Source organism: Sapajus apella, unplaced genomic scaffold (genome assembly GCF_009761245.1).
Source record: "Sapajus apella isolate SASKATOON/1434 unplaced genomic scaffold, GSC_monkey_1.0 scaffold2, whole genome shotgun sequence".
In the NCBI taxonomy this organism is placed as follows: domain Eukaryota; kingdom Metazoa; phylum Chordata; class Mammalia; order Primates; family Cebidae; genus Sapajus; species Sapajus apella.
Genome location: NW_022436942.1, coordinates 49,784,039 through 49,798,723, shown reverse-complemented (window position 1 = coordinate 49,798,723; position 14,685 = coordinate 49,784,039). Strand labels below are relative to the sequence as shown.

General features: G+C 34.4%; 1 protein-coding gene across 3 annotated transcripts in view; it reads left to right on the top strand.

Annotated features, from left to right (window-relative positions):
• The first annotated feature begins 1,277 nt into the window (after positions 1–1,277).
• Positions 1,278–14,685, top strand: part of DCN (decorin) — a 38,431-nt gene continuing 25,023 nt past the window's right edge. The window contains exons 1-2 of one of the 3 annotated variants that reach the window (XM_032297508.1): positions 1,278–1,749; positions 5,720–5,963. In XM_032297508.1, the coding sequence (XP_032153399.1) occupies positions 5,753–5,963 (211 nt within the window). In that variant the 5' untranslated portion in view covers positions 1,278–1,749; positions 5,720–5,752. The other 2 variants (XM_032297525.1, XM_032297518.1) reach the window with 2 other exon arrangements.

Genomic DNA, 14,685 nt, shown 5'->3' with positions numbered 1-14,685 from the left:
TTAAGTTTTGATAAATATTAAACCAGGAGTGGGGCAAAACACAAGTCTGGATATGGTCCATAGCCAATCATTTGATTGTCTTTACTAATTTAGCAAATGTATCTTAGTAACTTAGTATATATCATGGCTATTCTGGGTGCAGGGATTCTATAAGCATGAACACAATATCATTCCTCCCTTGGGGTAAGACATGTAGCTAAACAATTATACTATGAGGCAGGAGTGAGTATATATCATCAAAAAGAGATCAGTGCCATACAGAGAGAGTTCAGAAAAGAAAATTAATAAATTCCAGGTAAGGGAATCATGAATTTTCACACCAATGTCCAGAGACAATAGTGCTCGCCTTTGTGTAAACTATCAGAATAACTAGATATGTGGTTATTAAATGTTAAGGAGATGGAGAGTAGGGTAAATTGTTTATCTGGGAGGCTGGGCTTGGGAAATAAGGCAAACAATAAAGTGGTAACACCCCTCCCCCTTCTTGAGATATCCACTTGAGAATTTAATATCTTTAAGTTTTATTGAGGAAAAATATATTTACTGTGGAATAAAACACTTTGATGGCTGGAGGAGGGAAGAAAGGAGGCTGAAGGATGGGAGGGGGATCCTTTCATATTTCACAGATGTTGATTTCCAGTTTCTGCCTAGGGGCCAGAGCATAATGATACAAGTCAAAACACAGAGACTACACAGAGACAACTAACAGCATCCAGCAAGGAAATTATAAAAGCTCAAAAAATATTTCCAGCGGCTAAATAAATACCTTTCCTTGTAGTTGATCTTTGTTTTGTTTTTCTTTTCATTGACTGAAATTTGAAAAGGGACGTAGACTATATTGCCTTTTCCAAGTTCTAGTTTACATAAAAGTATAATCTATGAAAATAAAAATTTCCATATATAAATGATTAAACTATATTGTTATCAGCTACTAGTTATCTATGTATTTTACTTAAAAACTGGTGAGCAATGAGAAAGATTTTAAACTATGATTAATAAAAGTGATAGATGACTTACTTTTCATATAAAACCATGGCTTGCTTTCAGGACACTTTAGAAATATGTTCAAAATATGTAGAAAACTCCACAGCATAGTGCTTGAATTTACACACACATTCCAAGGCAAGTAAGAATCCGAATGAGTACTTTCACATCAGGCTACTCATTTATTTTTGCAGTCCACATTTAAAACAACTACAAGATTAATTTCATTCCATTTCTGGACTTACACATCCTGAAAGTAAGAAAAAAATTCCATTTTGGAAGTATAATAAATGTTACTTGTAAACAAGGCTAGAAAGGGTGGAGAGTGGAATGGGATGGGGGTGGGGCAAAAAACCCTTTAGTTACAATGTCTTAGGGAAATGAATCTACGATAAGACAAATTTCAAATCAAGTTGCTCCACTATACTACATAAGCAGCTTAGAATCTTAAGCAGATGCAAAAAGAATACAGCAAATGGGAGGGGAAAAAAAAGGCCGATAAAGTTTCTGGCTACAATACAAGAGACATATCATTACCATATGATCTAATGTGGGTGTCAGCGGGATTGTGTTCATTGAGGGAAACCTTATTTTCTAACCGTGCTATGGAGTAGAAGCAGGAGGTTTTCAAGTTAGTGACAGTCACAGAGCAGCACCTATCCCCTCCTCCTTTCCACACCTGCAAACTCTTTGACTTGGGCTGAATATTTAGTGTAATTACATCTCAGCTTTGAGGGCTCCCGTGGCAAATTCCTGGATTAAAAGGTATGGTTTTCAATAATCGTCCTGAACTCTGCTACAGACTAATAAAACTTCCAGGCAAACTGAGAGCAAAAGGGATTATTTGGTGAGAAAAAGAAATGTAAAAAAAAAAAATGTTAAACTTTTATAGTCTTTATGCAACATTTTAAACAAGTATTGTTTGAAAACAGACGTTAAATAGTTGGTAAAATGATTGAATGTACTGTTTTACTTTTCTTTCTTTTCTGTTTTTGCAAAGATGCTTTTTTAAAAACTGTAACCTAACACCAGGACTCTATCTTGATGTTTTTGTGTCTGCATTAATGAATGTTTAGCTCTTTAGGAGGTGGTAAAAGTATTCTAAAGTAGCATACAATTTGTAATTGAGCTATGTATTTAAAAATGTATTTTTCTCCTGAATTTTTGTCTGCTTTAAGAACTTTTAAAACCCCCAAACAAGTGAGCTCTGGTGATTAGCTGAAGATAGCTAATGTACATTTCTTCAACCCCAGAAAGGAATAGAAATTATCACCAGAGAAGTGAAAACAAACATTGAAAATATTTATGTTATTAAATGCCTAAGATATTCACAATGCTGAATAATTTCTTAAATGTTAAGTGTCCTAGTCAGTATTTTCACTGCAGGTGAAATTTTAAGACACATTCACTATAAAATGAGGATGTGGGTTAATTTTCTAATTTTAAAGCAGGGTAACACAGTGACCACTGGGTAAGTGGGCTCCCAGTGATGTAAATACCTGTGGCTTTTTTTTTTTTCTTGTTGCTCTTTCTAACCAGAAAAAGAGCCAAATGCCTCCTATAGTAGTCCTTGTTTGCTGATAAATGCTGCTTTTATTCTTTATTTTTAAATTTTATCTATTATTATTGAAGTTTTTAATCATCTAGTGCTGTAGGATTTAATGTTTCTTTGCATTTATAGCTTCACTTATCTCTTGAGGGTTAAATTTTGTCTTTGAAAGTGACACCAAAGGCATAGATGACATAATGCAAACGTTCATCTGAATGACACAGTTCATTTAGTGGACTTAAGTAGTTTTAGGGACCAGAAATTATTGTTTTTGGTAAAACATTTGTAAACTATGGCAACTAGCTTTAGTGGAGCAATTATATTACATTAGTACTTACCATCTTGGAAAGTGGAAAGTGTCATGAATTTTGAGACTACTTAAAACAGTTTCATTAAAATTTAAACAGCATATCATCTCAATAACAATCTCCTTGGTTTCTACCTGGACAGCTGCTCTTTGCTCTTTATATGTCTAATTAATTGAGGAAATAAGGAAACGACTAAAGGAATTATCAGCATTGACAGCTCACATTAAATGTTTTAAGATACTCGGTCTTCAAGTACCATGACACTAATTTAAAAGAGATGATTTTATGGAAGAATTTGCACAAAGTTTCCACATATGCTATTTTTTTTCCACAGGACAGTCAGGATTAAATGCACACATATGCACATTCTCTCTCTCTCTTTTTCACACACACACACACACACGCACACACACACACACACACAAGCAAATGAAAGTGAAATAAAAATCAGTGGTTGAAGTCGTAAGATGCCTGTCTATATTCAGCTTCAATCTAAAAGAATATTGTTAGGAGAATTTGCACCATTTTAACAGGAGTAAACAAACATAAATTGTAATACTGTTCCTCTCAGTTAATGCTCAACATTTTCTTTTTTTGGGTTGTTAGCGAAACAACCAGGCATTTTCTGCTCTGGAGAAAAGATTTCAAAGCGACATCTGCATTAACTGTGGTTGCTATTTATTAAATCTGCAATTACTTTGCTTCATTTTTCTTTTAAACTTGTAAGGCATTAAATATGCAAGGCAAGCAAGCTTGTGGTAAACCATAAACATTGCATTTTTAATGGGAAACAGATACAAAACCACTCCCTCAGCTACAATCCAAGGGAACAGGCTGCCAACGCAAGTCTTCTCTTAAAAGAAACTCAGCAACTGAGTGGGAGTGGGCTCCTAGACAAAGCTTAATGTTGAACTTAAAGTGGCAGTGCGAATAATAATCTTTATGATGTTTTTTTTTTAAATGAAAAGCCACAAGCCCATATTCAACATGTGCTGCTTTAGACATATATCAGTAGTAAATATAAACTAAGGAAAGATGTAAGAAACTAAAAAACATTTGTTTCTTCTTTAGCGATTCCAGGCCAAAATTTCCAGAAGATACCTTAGGGTTAGAACATACAAAAATCTTTGTTTTCCCTTTTTCTTTTCTTTTCTCTTCTTCCTTCCTTTCTTCTTCTTCTTCTTTTTTTTTTTTAACATACACTACAATTGGATAATGACTCAAAACTCCTCACACAAAACAACCCAGCTTTAATGTGGACTCTTCTAAGTGTACAATTCAAGGTACAGATGATGAGGCTAAATATCTACAATGTTTTGGAGCTATCAGAATAGTTTCAGTGAGATTTGAAAATATTTAATCCCCAAAATGACTTTGTTTCTATATAATCAAGTACCTTTTGTTATTCAGATTAATTATGATTTTGTCACTGAGATTTATTTAGTGCACTTCAATTGATTTAACAACATAGATTCGTGCTTGTGGAATGAATGAAATAAATGTGCAATACATTTATTGAAACAGTACTTTGTTTTTTACAAAATGCCCTTTTGGCAAAAGAAGACCATATATACATCATATGAAAATCAGTTAGGATTGTCCATATGTGTTTATTAGCTTATTAAAAATAACATTTGAGAAACTAGGGAATTGATTTATTTTTTAAAGTCGATCTTGCTTATACCAAGTTGAAGTTTTCAATCTGATGACTTTTTTATATCAGAAATTTGATATTGAAAAAAAAGCTAATTTTGTGTTTTAAAAAATCGAACTGATTGCTTGGAACAAATGGAATAAATCATATTGTGAATAAAGTGATGGCCATTTGAGTCATTTGTGTGCAAAATATTGTGCAAGGCGCGGGTACAGAACAAGGAATAATAAGACACGCCCTGAAGCAGTACATCGTCTAGTGGGGGGACAGACCAAGCACGCAAAGCAAATTGCAATATAATGTGATAAGTTATTTAAAAGAGGTAAGAGCAACGTGCTTTGGGAACAGAGAAGAGGGAGAAAGCAGCATCCTGCCTGGATGAGCCAGGGAACACAGAAGAGAAGACCACTATCTCATTTAATCTTTACAACACTCTTGCAAGGTAGGTATGCTACATGGCAAGTAGCTTTGATTGTCATGGTTCAGGTGAGGGTGGGGAATGCAGTGACAATAAAAAGGAATGTGGCTAGAGCTACTAATTTGTATCAAATTATGAGTGGTCTGAAAACAGCACAGGGACTGTGGACAGTATTGATAAACTATAAGAAGTTAACAAATGATTTGTAGTAGAAATTAATAAATGACATTGAATTTTTAGAAGGTGATTCAGGCAGCAAAGTGGAAGATGGCCTGAAATAGAGGAAATATGCAAGGCAGAAATGAATTGGAAGCTCTTGTAGTGGTTCAGGGAGAGATAAGAAGGGCCTAGACCAAAATAAATGTGGTGGGATGAGAGATGTGACTGGCTTCCAGAAATATTTCTGAAGCAGAAATTGGAGATCTCCTAGTGTATAGAGAGAATTTTATTTGACCACGGCAAGGCTTGTGTTAAGTAAGGATTGAAAAGTCCAACATGATTGACTATCATGACAATTTTGCAAATGATTTGGATATATAGTATATCATCATAGTTCAGACCCAAGATTCAAACAAGCAGATTTAAATAATATTCAGGTTTCTCATCCTAAGTAAATAGCTGTGCAAATGATGTTAAAATGTATCTGATCACCTTTCAATACATCTTTAATGCTCTGTTTCCTGATAATAAATGAAAGATGATTTTTCACCTTTTCTCTGTGCTCACTCTATTGTGGCATATTATATGAGAAACAACATACAATATAGGCAGTGCTATTTTTCTTAAATCTCTCACTTGTTTCCTAGGTTCCCTGGTTGTGAAAATACATGAGATAAATCATGAAGGCCACTATCATCCTCCTTCTGCTTGTACAAGTTTCCTGGGCCGGACCGTTTCAACAGAGAGGCTTATTTGACTTTATGCTAGAAGATGAGGCTTCTGGGATAGGCCCAGAAGACCCTTATGACCCCGGTTTAGAGACACCCCTAGGCCCAGTGTGCCCCTTCCGCTGTCAATGCCATCTTCGAGTGGTCCAGTGTTCTGATTTGGGTGAGTGGGATGCAGGTTCTCTTTACCTATCTTATTTGTTTTGTTCTTGAGAATGGAAACTCTGAGAGTTTAGCGTTTTCAGTTTTAATATCTCCAAATGTGAGAGACAGTGCCACCTAATGAGCAGTAAAGGAAGCAGAGCAGGAGAGAAAGAAAAGCAGCTTTGTGATTCTCTCTCTCCTCTGTCGCTTTCTCTTTCTTCCTTCTTTCCTCCATTACTTTGCAATCTTGGACAAATCACTTTTAAAAATATTTCTGAGCTTTACATCCCTTCTTCTACAAAATAAAATTTTGAGCTGAACAATGTCTTATGTTCTAAAATTTCAGTTATGGTTTAATCTTAATTCTGTAATGTGCTTTTATGATATATTAGATATTAAGGAAACCAGGTCAGTCTCTCTACTATTCACTTAGCCCAGATAACAGAGTTTCAATATTACTAAAGTGAAAATATGCAGTTATCAAAAGCAAAACACGTAAATTTTTATGGCCAAATCTTATCTTTCAAGTACCAAAATACTCCCTTAATCTCTGAGTCTTCATTTTGTCTTTACTTTTGACATGTCGTAATCTAGCTGCTTATATTGTTTAGAAAGTTTCAAAGGAAATATTTATCATTAAGGTATGGTAAATATTCAGTATAATCGTGTTACATATATCTTTAGCCTAGCACCCTAAAGACCATTTGATTTATCATCTTTTAAGAAAAATTTGGTCTGGAAATTCCAAGGGCAATACATTTAGAAGATAAGTCTCCAGAAACATTGAAGCTCAGTATATGGACCAAAGGGAAATGAGCTCAGTTTACATGGCAGCTGATTCACATTCCTTTTTCTGAAGGGGTGTATTTTCTTATTGCAGATTTAAAGGGAAAAAAAATCTTTATGTCATGATTCTGCCATGTGTACTTCCTTCTGGAAGAAATCCCATACTACGATCAGGCACTTCTTTCAGTCCTAGAAAATGCTTTCTAGCAGTAGTTTGCAGAAAAAAAAAAAAAGCCACTAACTTCTACAATTGCAATAAACTATCTACAGGAACCCAGAAAAACATAAAATATATTCAGTGGTAACAACTGAAAAACAAACACTTGAAAGAGCTTCTTCAATGCATGTATTGTATAGCCATTTAAAACCCAATAAAAACTTTATAGAAAGGCTTTCAAAAGGCCACAGGATAATTCTGGTGGATTGATTTGTTCACTCATTCAGCAACTAAGATCAGCTCTGCTCTAGGCATGGGGAGGAAAGGATGAGGAAGACAGATATGGCCCTTGTTATTGTGGATCTTATATTCTAGTGGTTGTAACTACTACTTTTTGAATCGTGTATTTGCCACAGAGGAGATTGAATTACTCTTTAGAAAGTTTATAAGAATCTAGAGATGACCTGCATTATTTTGGGCAGGAAAATAACAGGGTTGAAAAAATCTGAACAAAGGAGTCACCATTTGATGGATATGCACGGGATAATCTTTTGTGAAGTTACTAAAATGGCGAAGTTCCCAAAGAATGTGATGCGGGTTAAATTTTACTTAGCCTCTGAGAACAAGTTAAAATAATTTACTATTATTCCCATTTTGTTATCAAAAATGAAGGGTTGATGTTTTTAAGGAAAGAAGAGTTGGCCAGTCACTTTGCTGAAGTTTTATTTTTTCATAAGTATAGTTTGCCTTTGCTTTCATGAAAAATAGTTCATAAAGCTTGACCCTGATGAAAGCATTGGTCTAGTTTTCCAATTCTCTGTTATGTAAAAAGGCATAAGTCTATTGTTCAAAGCGAAACAACAACAAATTGTAGTCTTTGGAAACAGCAAGTTCACTGACTTGGGAGCTTTATGATAATTTTGTTGTTTGCGTTGATATCGTTTTGTTTATTTTGTTTTGTTTTTAGATGAGAAAGTTTTCTACGTGTTATCTTTCTTCTAGGAGCTCAAAGTATACATCATTCCTTTATTACAGCTAGGTTTACTGACCCATATACTAAGGAAGTAGCTAAAATTATTTTTAAAAAATTGATTTTAAGACCATATTTAACTAAGAGAACTAAAGTTCCAATGAGCAATGCTCTCATACAAGGTATTTTCAATATTTTAAAATTTACAGGTGAATATTTAAATATATTATAACATTTTTAATCAGATATTTCTAAGAAAATACATTTCTTAAAGGGAACTGAAATTCACTTGACTTTACAAAAATGAGCTCATTTCATATTTTTTCTATTATCTAACTCTTTCTTACTTTATGATGATGGCAAGCTGTTGAGAGCCTTGACATCTTCATTTGCAGAAAAATCACAGTCTTAGAAATTCTGTTAAATGTGTGAGGTACCTGGGTCATAGTTGTAGCTTAATGCATTTTTAAAATTATATGATGATTATATGTAGTAACAGATGAAGAAAAAAAGAAAGGAAGGAAGGAGAAATGGACCTCCTCATTCATTATAAATGCAATACAGTTGATTTTTTTCTGTGTTTATGTCCTCTAGTAATCTAAGCATGAAGCTCGAATTGTTGTTATAAAGAAAATAAATGCAATGCAGTTGGGGACCACAAATGTTAATGCTTATCTGTATCAAAAACCAACGTTGTGTTCAGGATTATCCTTGGTAGATTATCCTTGGCAGACATTTAATGAGCAGAGAGGAGCTACAGTGTTAAAGGACAATAGTCCTTTGTCATCTTATTATCTAAACGATGTTTAATATAAACTTTTAAAATTAAAATGTTTGACTACTTTTTCCCAGTAAGAAATATTCTTGGCAAAGTTAAGTAACATCAAATTTTTAAACAATTCTTTCAAATGTAAGAAGTAAAAAACTGTGAAATTAAAATTATGTAATTATTCTGCAGGGTAGTTTGAGGCCTCTGGAAGATGCATGGACTGTTTTAGTCCCTAATTCTAATTTATCACTGTAGTATTAAAACGTGTTTCTTTTTTTCTTTAGAGGATGAGGGATTGAGATAGTAAACATGAATTCTTCGTAGATATTGGCCAAGTTGTTTTGTTGAACTTGTAACTTACCTTGTAATTGGAACCACAATTTTATGAGACTCATATCTTGTCTTCTTTTATCTATCATGTTAAGACGTAAACCAGTTCTCTCTTAATTATAGCATTTATTTCAAAAAAGCAATGTTAACAATAAATGTAGAGTTAGCAAATTCAGTCTTTCAGTTACTTTGTAATAATAAATCCACAATGTAACTCGTTCTTTTAAAATCAAATGTTTTTAAAATGTCCTGATTTTGATTCGATTCTCTATTTTATATGTTTGACATACTGAAGGAAGATAGTTTTCCTTACTTAGGTACTCTTTGACCCAGCTATCATCTTTGGATCAAGTGTCACCAGGTAGTATAATTTGGTATGAACTTATACCTCATCACTGAAATGCAAATTAACCCTGACAAGTCAAAAAAAGACAAGTATTGTCTTTGACTAGTCTCCAAAATTAAAATAATAATTCTGGATATATTTATTATAAACAAATTTCAAAAGAATTGAAATACCTCTTAAAACTGTTTAATAGTGGAAAACACTTGGGCTGTGCAGTTAAACACCTCTGATCTCAAATTCTGCTTTGCTGTTCACTACCTGTAACCTTGAAACTTTCAGAAGTTTGTTTCCTTGTTTAATAAGTGGAAATGTATCTTATTTCACTGGATAAGAATAGAAAATATATGTAAAAATGCTTAATATAGTAACATATTTCGCTTACCATTTCAGACAAAGCGGACTAAGAACATGATGCTGTTTCTGATATTTTCTTTTATTTTTATTATTGAGAATAATAAGTATAAGCCATATACTTATTAGAGACTCTTAATGGTTTGCACTTATTATTCTCAATTCAAATGATATCATCTTTTACTCATTGAAAATAAGTATAAGACTCCTAATAATTCGTTAATAAGCATATGGCTTGTCAAACTAGAGACAAAATAGTACCATCTCTCTCCACCTCTCTAAAGAGGACCACATCATCTCCAAATGTAAATAGACAAAAATTACAAAAACAATTGCACATTTAGCAAGCAATTGAATATTCTCCAAACCAATATTCCTTTGAACAAAATGAGTTTGTTTGATTTGAGAACAATGAAGCATTTGGCTATTTTATAATCATAAATGATTCATACCCCACACAGTCCTCTAGAAATGGTGCCAGAAGAAGAAACACATTTGAATCTGCCATATAAAAGCATTGCAAATAACTACTGGTTTCTAATAATGTAGCTTATAATGCAAATAATGTTTTAACTTTTAAAATCTCAGAAAAAGTACAACCTTTTAAATTATATGGTTGCTTCCTCTTCATAATCATGTTTCTTGAACTGGTGAAAAATTTTGTCAGTGGTTACCAATTGGGACGTACTGTACTACAGCGTCTCGCTTGGCTGGGAAAACTGGTTTCCCAGAAGCAGACCTTATACATGAGGTAAATGAACCGTTAGACTTCTCCCATGAAATCAACCCAGAAAAATAAATTGTACTGTTTTGCAGAGAAACAGACAGAATGCTAGAGGCTTAGTTGCCTTTTATTTTATGTCTGGCTCTGCAGCAGCAGGGGTATGAGGGGTTCCTCATTCAGAGTTTTGGATGCACCAAAAGGGTGTTTCCAAAACATGATATGGGAAGGAGGCTGTGAACAGAACATGCCACTGGGTTGCCTAAAGTGACATTGAGTAGGAGTGGAGTATGGGTGATCTTCAGATGAAGCAAGAGTAATGCTCAATGCAAGCCAGTTAAACAAGTCTCCTGACTCAAGGGGTTAAAGAAGGAGAGGGGTAAGAGAGGGAGTCAAGAAGACCAAAGGAAGTGTCTGTCTTCTTGACCTGACTGAGAACTAACATAGCCCTGGTTTCCTTCTCGACCCCAGGAGGGAGAGAGAGGCAGCTGTGTGGGATCAAGGCATTTTGTTAGACTGCAGCTGGGATTCATTCTCCTTTGGAAGAACATCCCTAGCTCCAGGGGATATGGTGGGAATTGGTTAGCTAAACTATCCATTCCCTGGGTAAAAGAGGTAAACCACGAGACCCTGTAATCTTAACTTTTGTCCCTCAAAAGAGTGGAAAAGATTAGATAGTTCCTAAAAAATAGGAAAAAAGAAAAAAATGAGTTTACAATTCAGTCTTAAAAAGAGAAAGCCCTTAGCAACTGTACTGTAACACTCAAGACTGTTACTTTAGTCTGCGGACTGCTTTAACTTCTGTAGCTTGCCTGCCTCTGCCTTTTCACCGTAATATACATTTGCTGTGCTTATGCTATAATAATTAATTATATATACATATCTATGATTATATAATATATTTAACATCTTTATATATCTATTTTATTTTTTCTTCACTATAAGTATTGCAATAATTTATCTTTGTACAACCTCTACACAACAAACTGCCTTATACTTTGCAGACTCTTCAAACATCAATCAATGATTGATGAATGAATAAACAAACATATGCATGGTTTGGTGCTTGAGTGAATGCTTGGATGAATATTCTACAATATTCTACCAAGCTGCAAAGAGGAGGGAACGTGACTGACTGAGAAACAGAAGTCATTTCTCAGTACATCCTAGCTCCTTCCCTTTACGGACAACTGTAAAGCCAAGAAGCTTAGAAATTCCTTGAGTTTGACTGGAAAGATAATAGAATTAGAGAAGAATCTTCTATGTCTGAAGCCTGGTCTAACTGATAATGCAGTTATATTGCCATTTTTAAGATGAAAACAGGAAAACATGCCTGCCTTGAGCAGATAAGTTTTTTGGTGGGGCTGGAGCTCCTAAATATTATTTTGGTCATTTGCCCAAAAACTGAAGTACATCGCCACTGTCCCAATTATGAAGTTGAGTACAGAATTATAAAAAAAAAAAATGTTGAAAGTCAATAAGAATAAATCTTAGAGTTTGGACTCAACCCCCAGGGCGAAAAAAAAAAAAAAAAAAAACATGATGTTTTAAGATGACCTGGCCTTTGTCCAACATAATGTTTACCAGATTGCTGACATTTGCTAGAGAACAATACTATTTATCACTGGGACAACCAAAAGAAGGGAAGAAAAAAAGAAGCATATTTCTTACTAGTCTTTATTCAGAAATGATGTTTTAGTAATGTCTTCAGTAGTGTCTTATTTACTTTAATAAATAACTAGATCTTTAAAAAGATAAAGCTCCTTACAAAACCTAGGAGAGTAAACATCTAATCCAGGCTACCTTGAAAATAGTGTGTTTTAGTGGAAAATTTAGAATTATGTTAAATAAAGGATGCTTAATGAAAAATAAATTTAGGAAACTACTGTGCTCTTATTACTACAGCTGAATGAATTTTACCCCAAGACATGGTGGCTTAAAAAAATAATTTAATTTGCTCATGATTTGAGGTATAGAAAATTTGGAAAGGACTCTGAAGGGCTGTTTTCACTTGGGGTCACTCTTGCATTTGTAGTCAAATGTTAGCAGGGAATAGAGTCATAGGAAGGCTAGCCTGGGCTGGACACCTTAGACAGTTCACTCTCATAACTAACAGTTGCTATTGCCCACAAGCTTGGCTCTTCTATCCTCTGGAGTCCCTTAGGTGGCCTCTCTTTTTTTCTATGTCCCCTGACTATCCTGGAGCAAGCATCCCAGAAGAAGGGGGTAGCAGCTGTGCAGTCGTTTCTGAACTAGTCTCAAATGTCATGGTGTTTCAGTCTATTGATTTCTAGAGGCATCACAAGGCCATCCTAAATTCAAAGGGAAGAGAGAGCAATTAGATACTACCTCCTGATGGCATTGGGACAAATGCCTATTGTAGAAGAGTAATGTAGTATAGAAAATTTATGCCATCTTTGGAAAATATAATCATCTGAATATTTACTTAGATTTATATACATTTCTAATGAGAAGTTGGAGCATAATTATGTATTATGTAGAGAAGGCCCATAGATATTACATGTCCCCCGTGAAGGTCATTATTTAATGATTACAAACTATATTATGATGTTAAATAATTGTAATTAAATTAATTTACAAATTAACTTCATTGTCACTTAATTCTTCTACTTAGGATTGTAAGAAAAGGATTAAATTATATCTCGATGACTTTGTTTTCATTCTGGAACATATTTTGATGTAAATTTAACCTGGGTAATTAAAATATCATTTAAATGCTTAACATTTTACTTTCTATATCATTTTATGAATAACCACAAAATGTATCTGTTTTTTTTATAGTTTATTCATATGAATCAAGATCCAGATGAAGTACATAGTAGATACATTGCATTTTTAAAAATAGTTTTCTTCTTTTATTTTTTTCTTTTTTCTTTTCTTTTCTTTTTTTTTTTCTCCTGAGACAGGATCTCACTCTGTTGCCCTGGCTGTAGTGCAGTGGCATGATCACAGCTCACTGTAGCCTCGTCCTCTCCAGGCTCAGGGAATCCTCCCTCCTGAGTAGCTGGGACTACAGGCTTGTGCCACAATGCCCAGTTAATATTTTGTAAAGAGGGGGCCTTGTCATGTTGCCCAGGCTGGTCTTGAATTCTGGGGCTCAAGTAATCCATTTTCCTGAGTTTCCCAAAGTGCTGGAATTTGAGGCCTGAGCCACAGCACCCAGCTAAAATAGCTCTTAGCTCTTCTTTAAATTACAGATTCACAATTTCTTCATTTTCTCTTGGAATTTAGAGGCTTAATCAGGTTCAAGATTGTTTGTTTTTGACAATACAAATCTATGAATGAATATTTGTTTCTTCATTTAGAAGCTTCTAATTGATCCTTTCTCAGGAGAAATATATGCCATGCAGAGAAACTCTTACTGCTGGATTAGTCACCCTGTAAGACAGAAAAGTCAGTCTTCTTGAGATATGTATGTGACAAAAGGTGCTTCACAAATATGGCAAAAACACTGAAGAAAGTGAGAGCAATTTTCAGGTGCATGTAATGGCAATGACATATTTGGTAGTAGGTAGCATTCATTTATAAAATATTCCTGGCCAACTGAGAATCAGGAAGAAAATTGTAATCATTATAACGAGTTGTATCCTAATACTTCTGAGGAAAAATAAGTTCTGCTATGATAGCAGGTTAGAGGGAGATGGTTATGACAGAATATGGCAGAAATGATCTCAAATCCATGCTCATGAACTTTTTATCATGGTACAGCAAGGCAGATAGACTTTAAAATTAATTAATCAGAGAGGCACTTCCTGTTTTCAAAGCAATCAGAGCAAAGTGCTGATGTAAAACAGTAATTAGTCCTCCTTACTCAGGAAAAACAAAAACGAAAACAAAAACTAACAAAGCAAACACAGACCCTGAAATACAGGACAGCATGGGGTAAACTTATAAATCTATAGCATATAAGAACTTTGGAGGTGCAAGATTACTGTTACACAGGGTGGTCAGGATGAATATTACAGAGGAGCTGGGATAATGGATATGCTTCAAGGGATTGTTAAAATGGAAGTATAAATAAATAAGTGGAATTCTACATAAAATATGCATTGCATGAACAAAAATGAGTAGCTGGGAATGACATAATATGCTCAAGGAATAGCTGTAGATCAGCATTTAAAAATATGCATAGTGATCACCTGCATAAATGGCACACCACGGCCAGGTGTGGTGGCTGACACCTGTAATCCCAGCACTTTGGGAGCCTGAAGTGGGTCAATCACGAGGTCAGGAGATCAAGACCATCCTGGCTAATACAGTGATATTCTGTCTCTACTAAAAATACAAAAA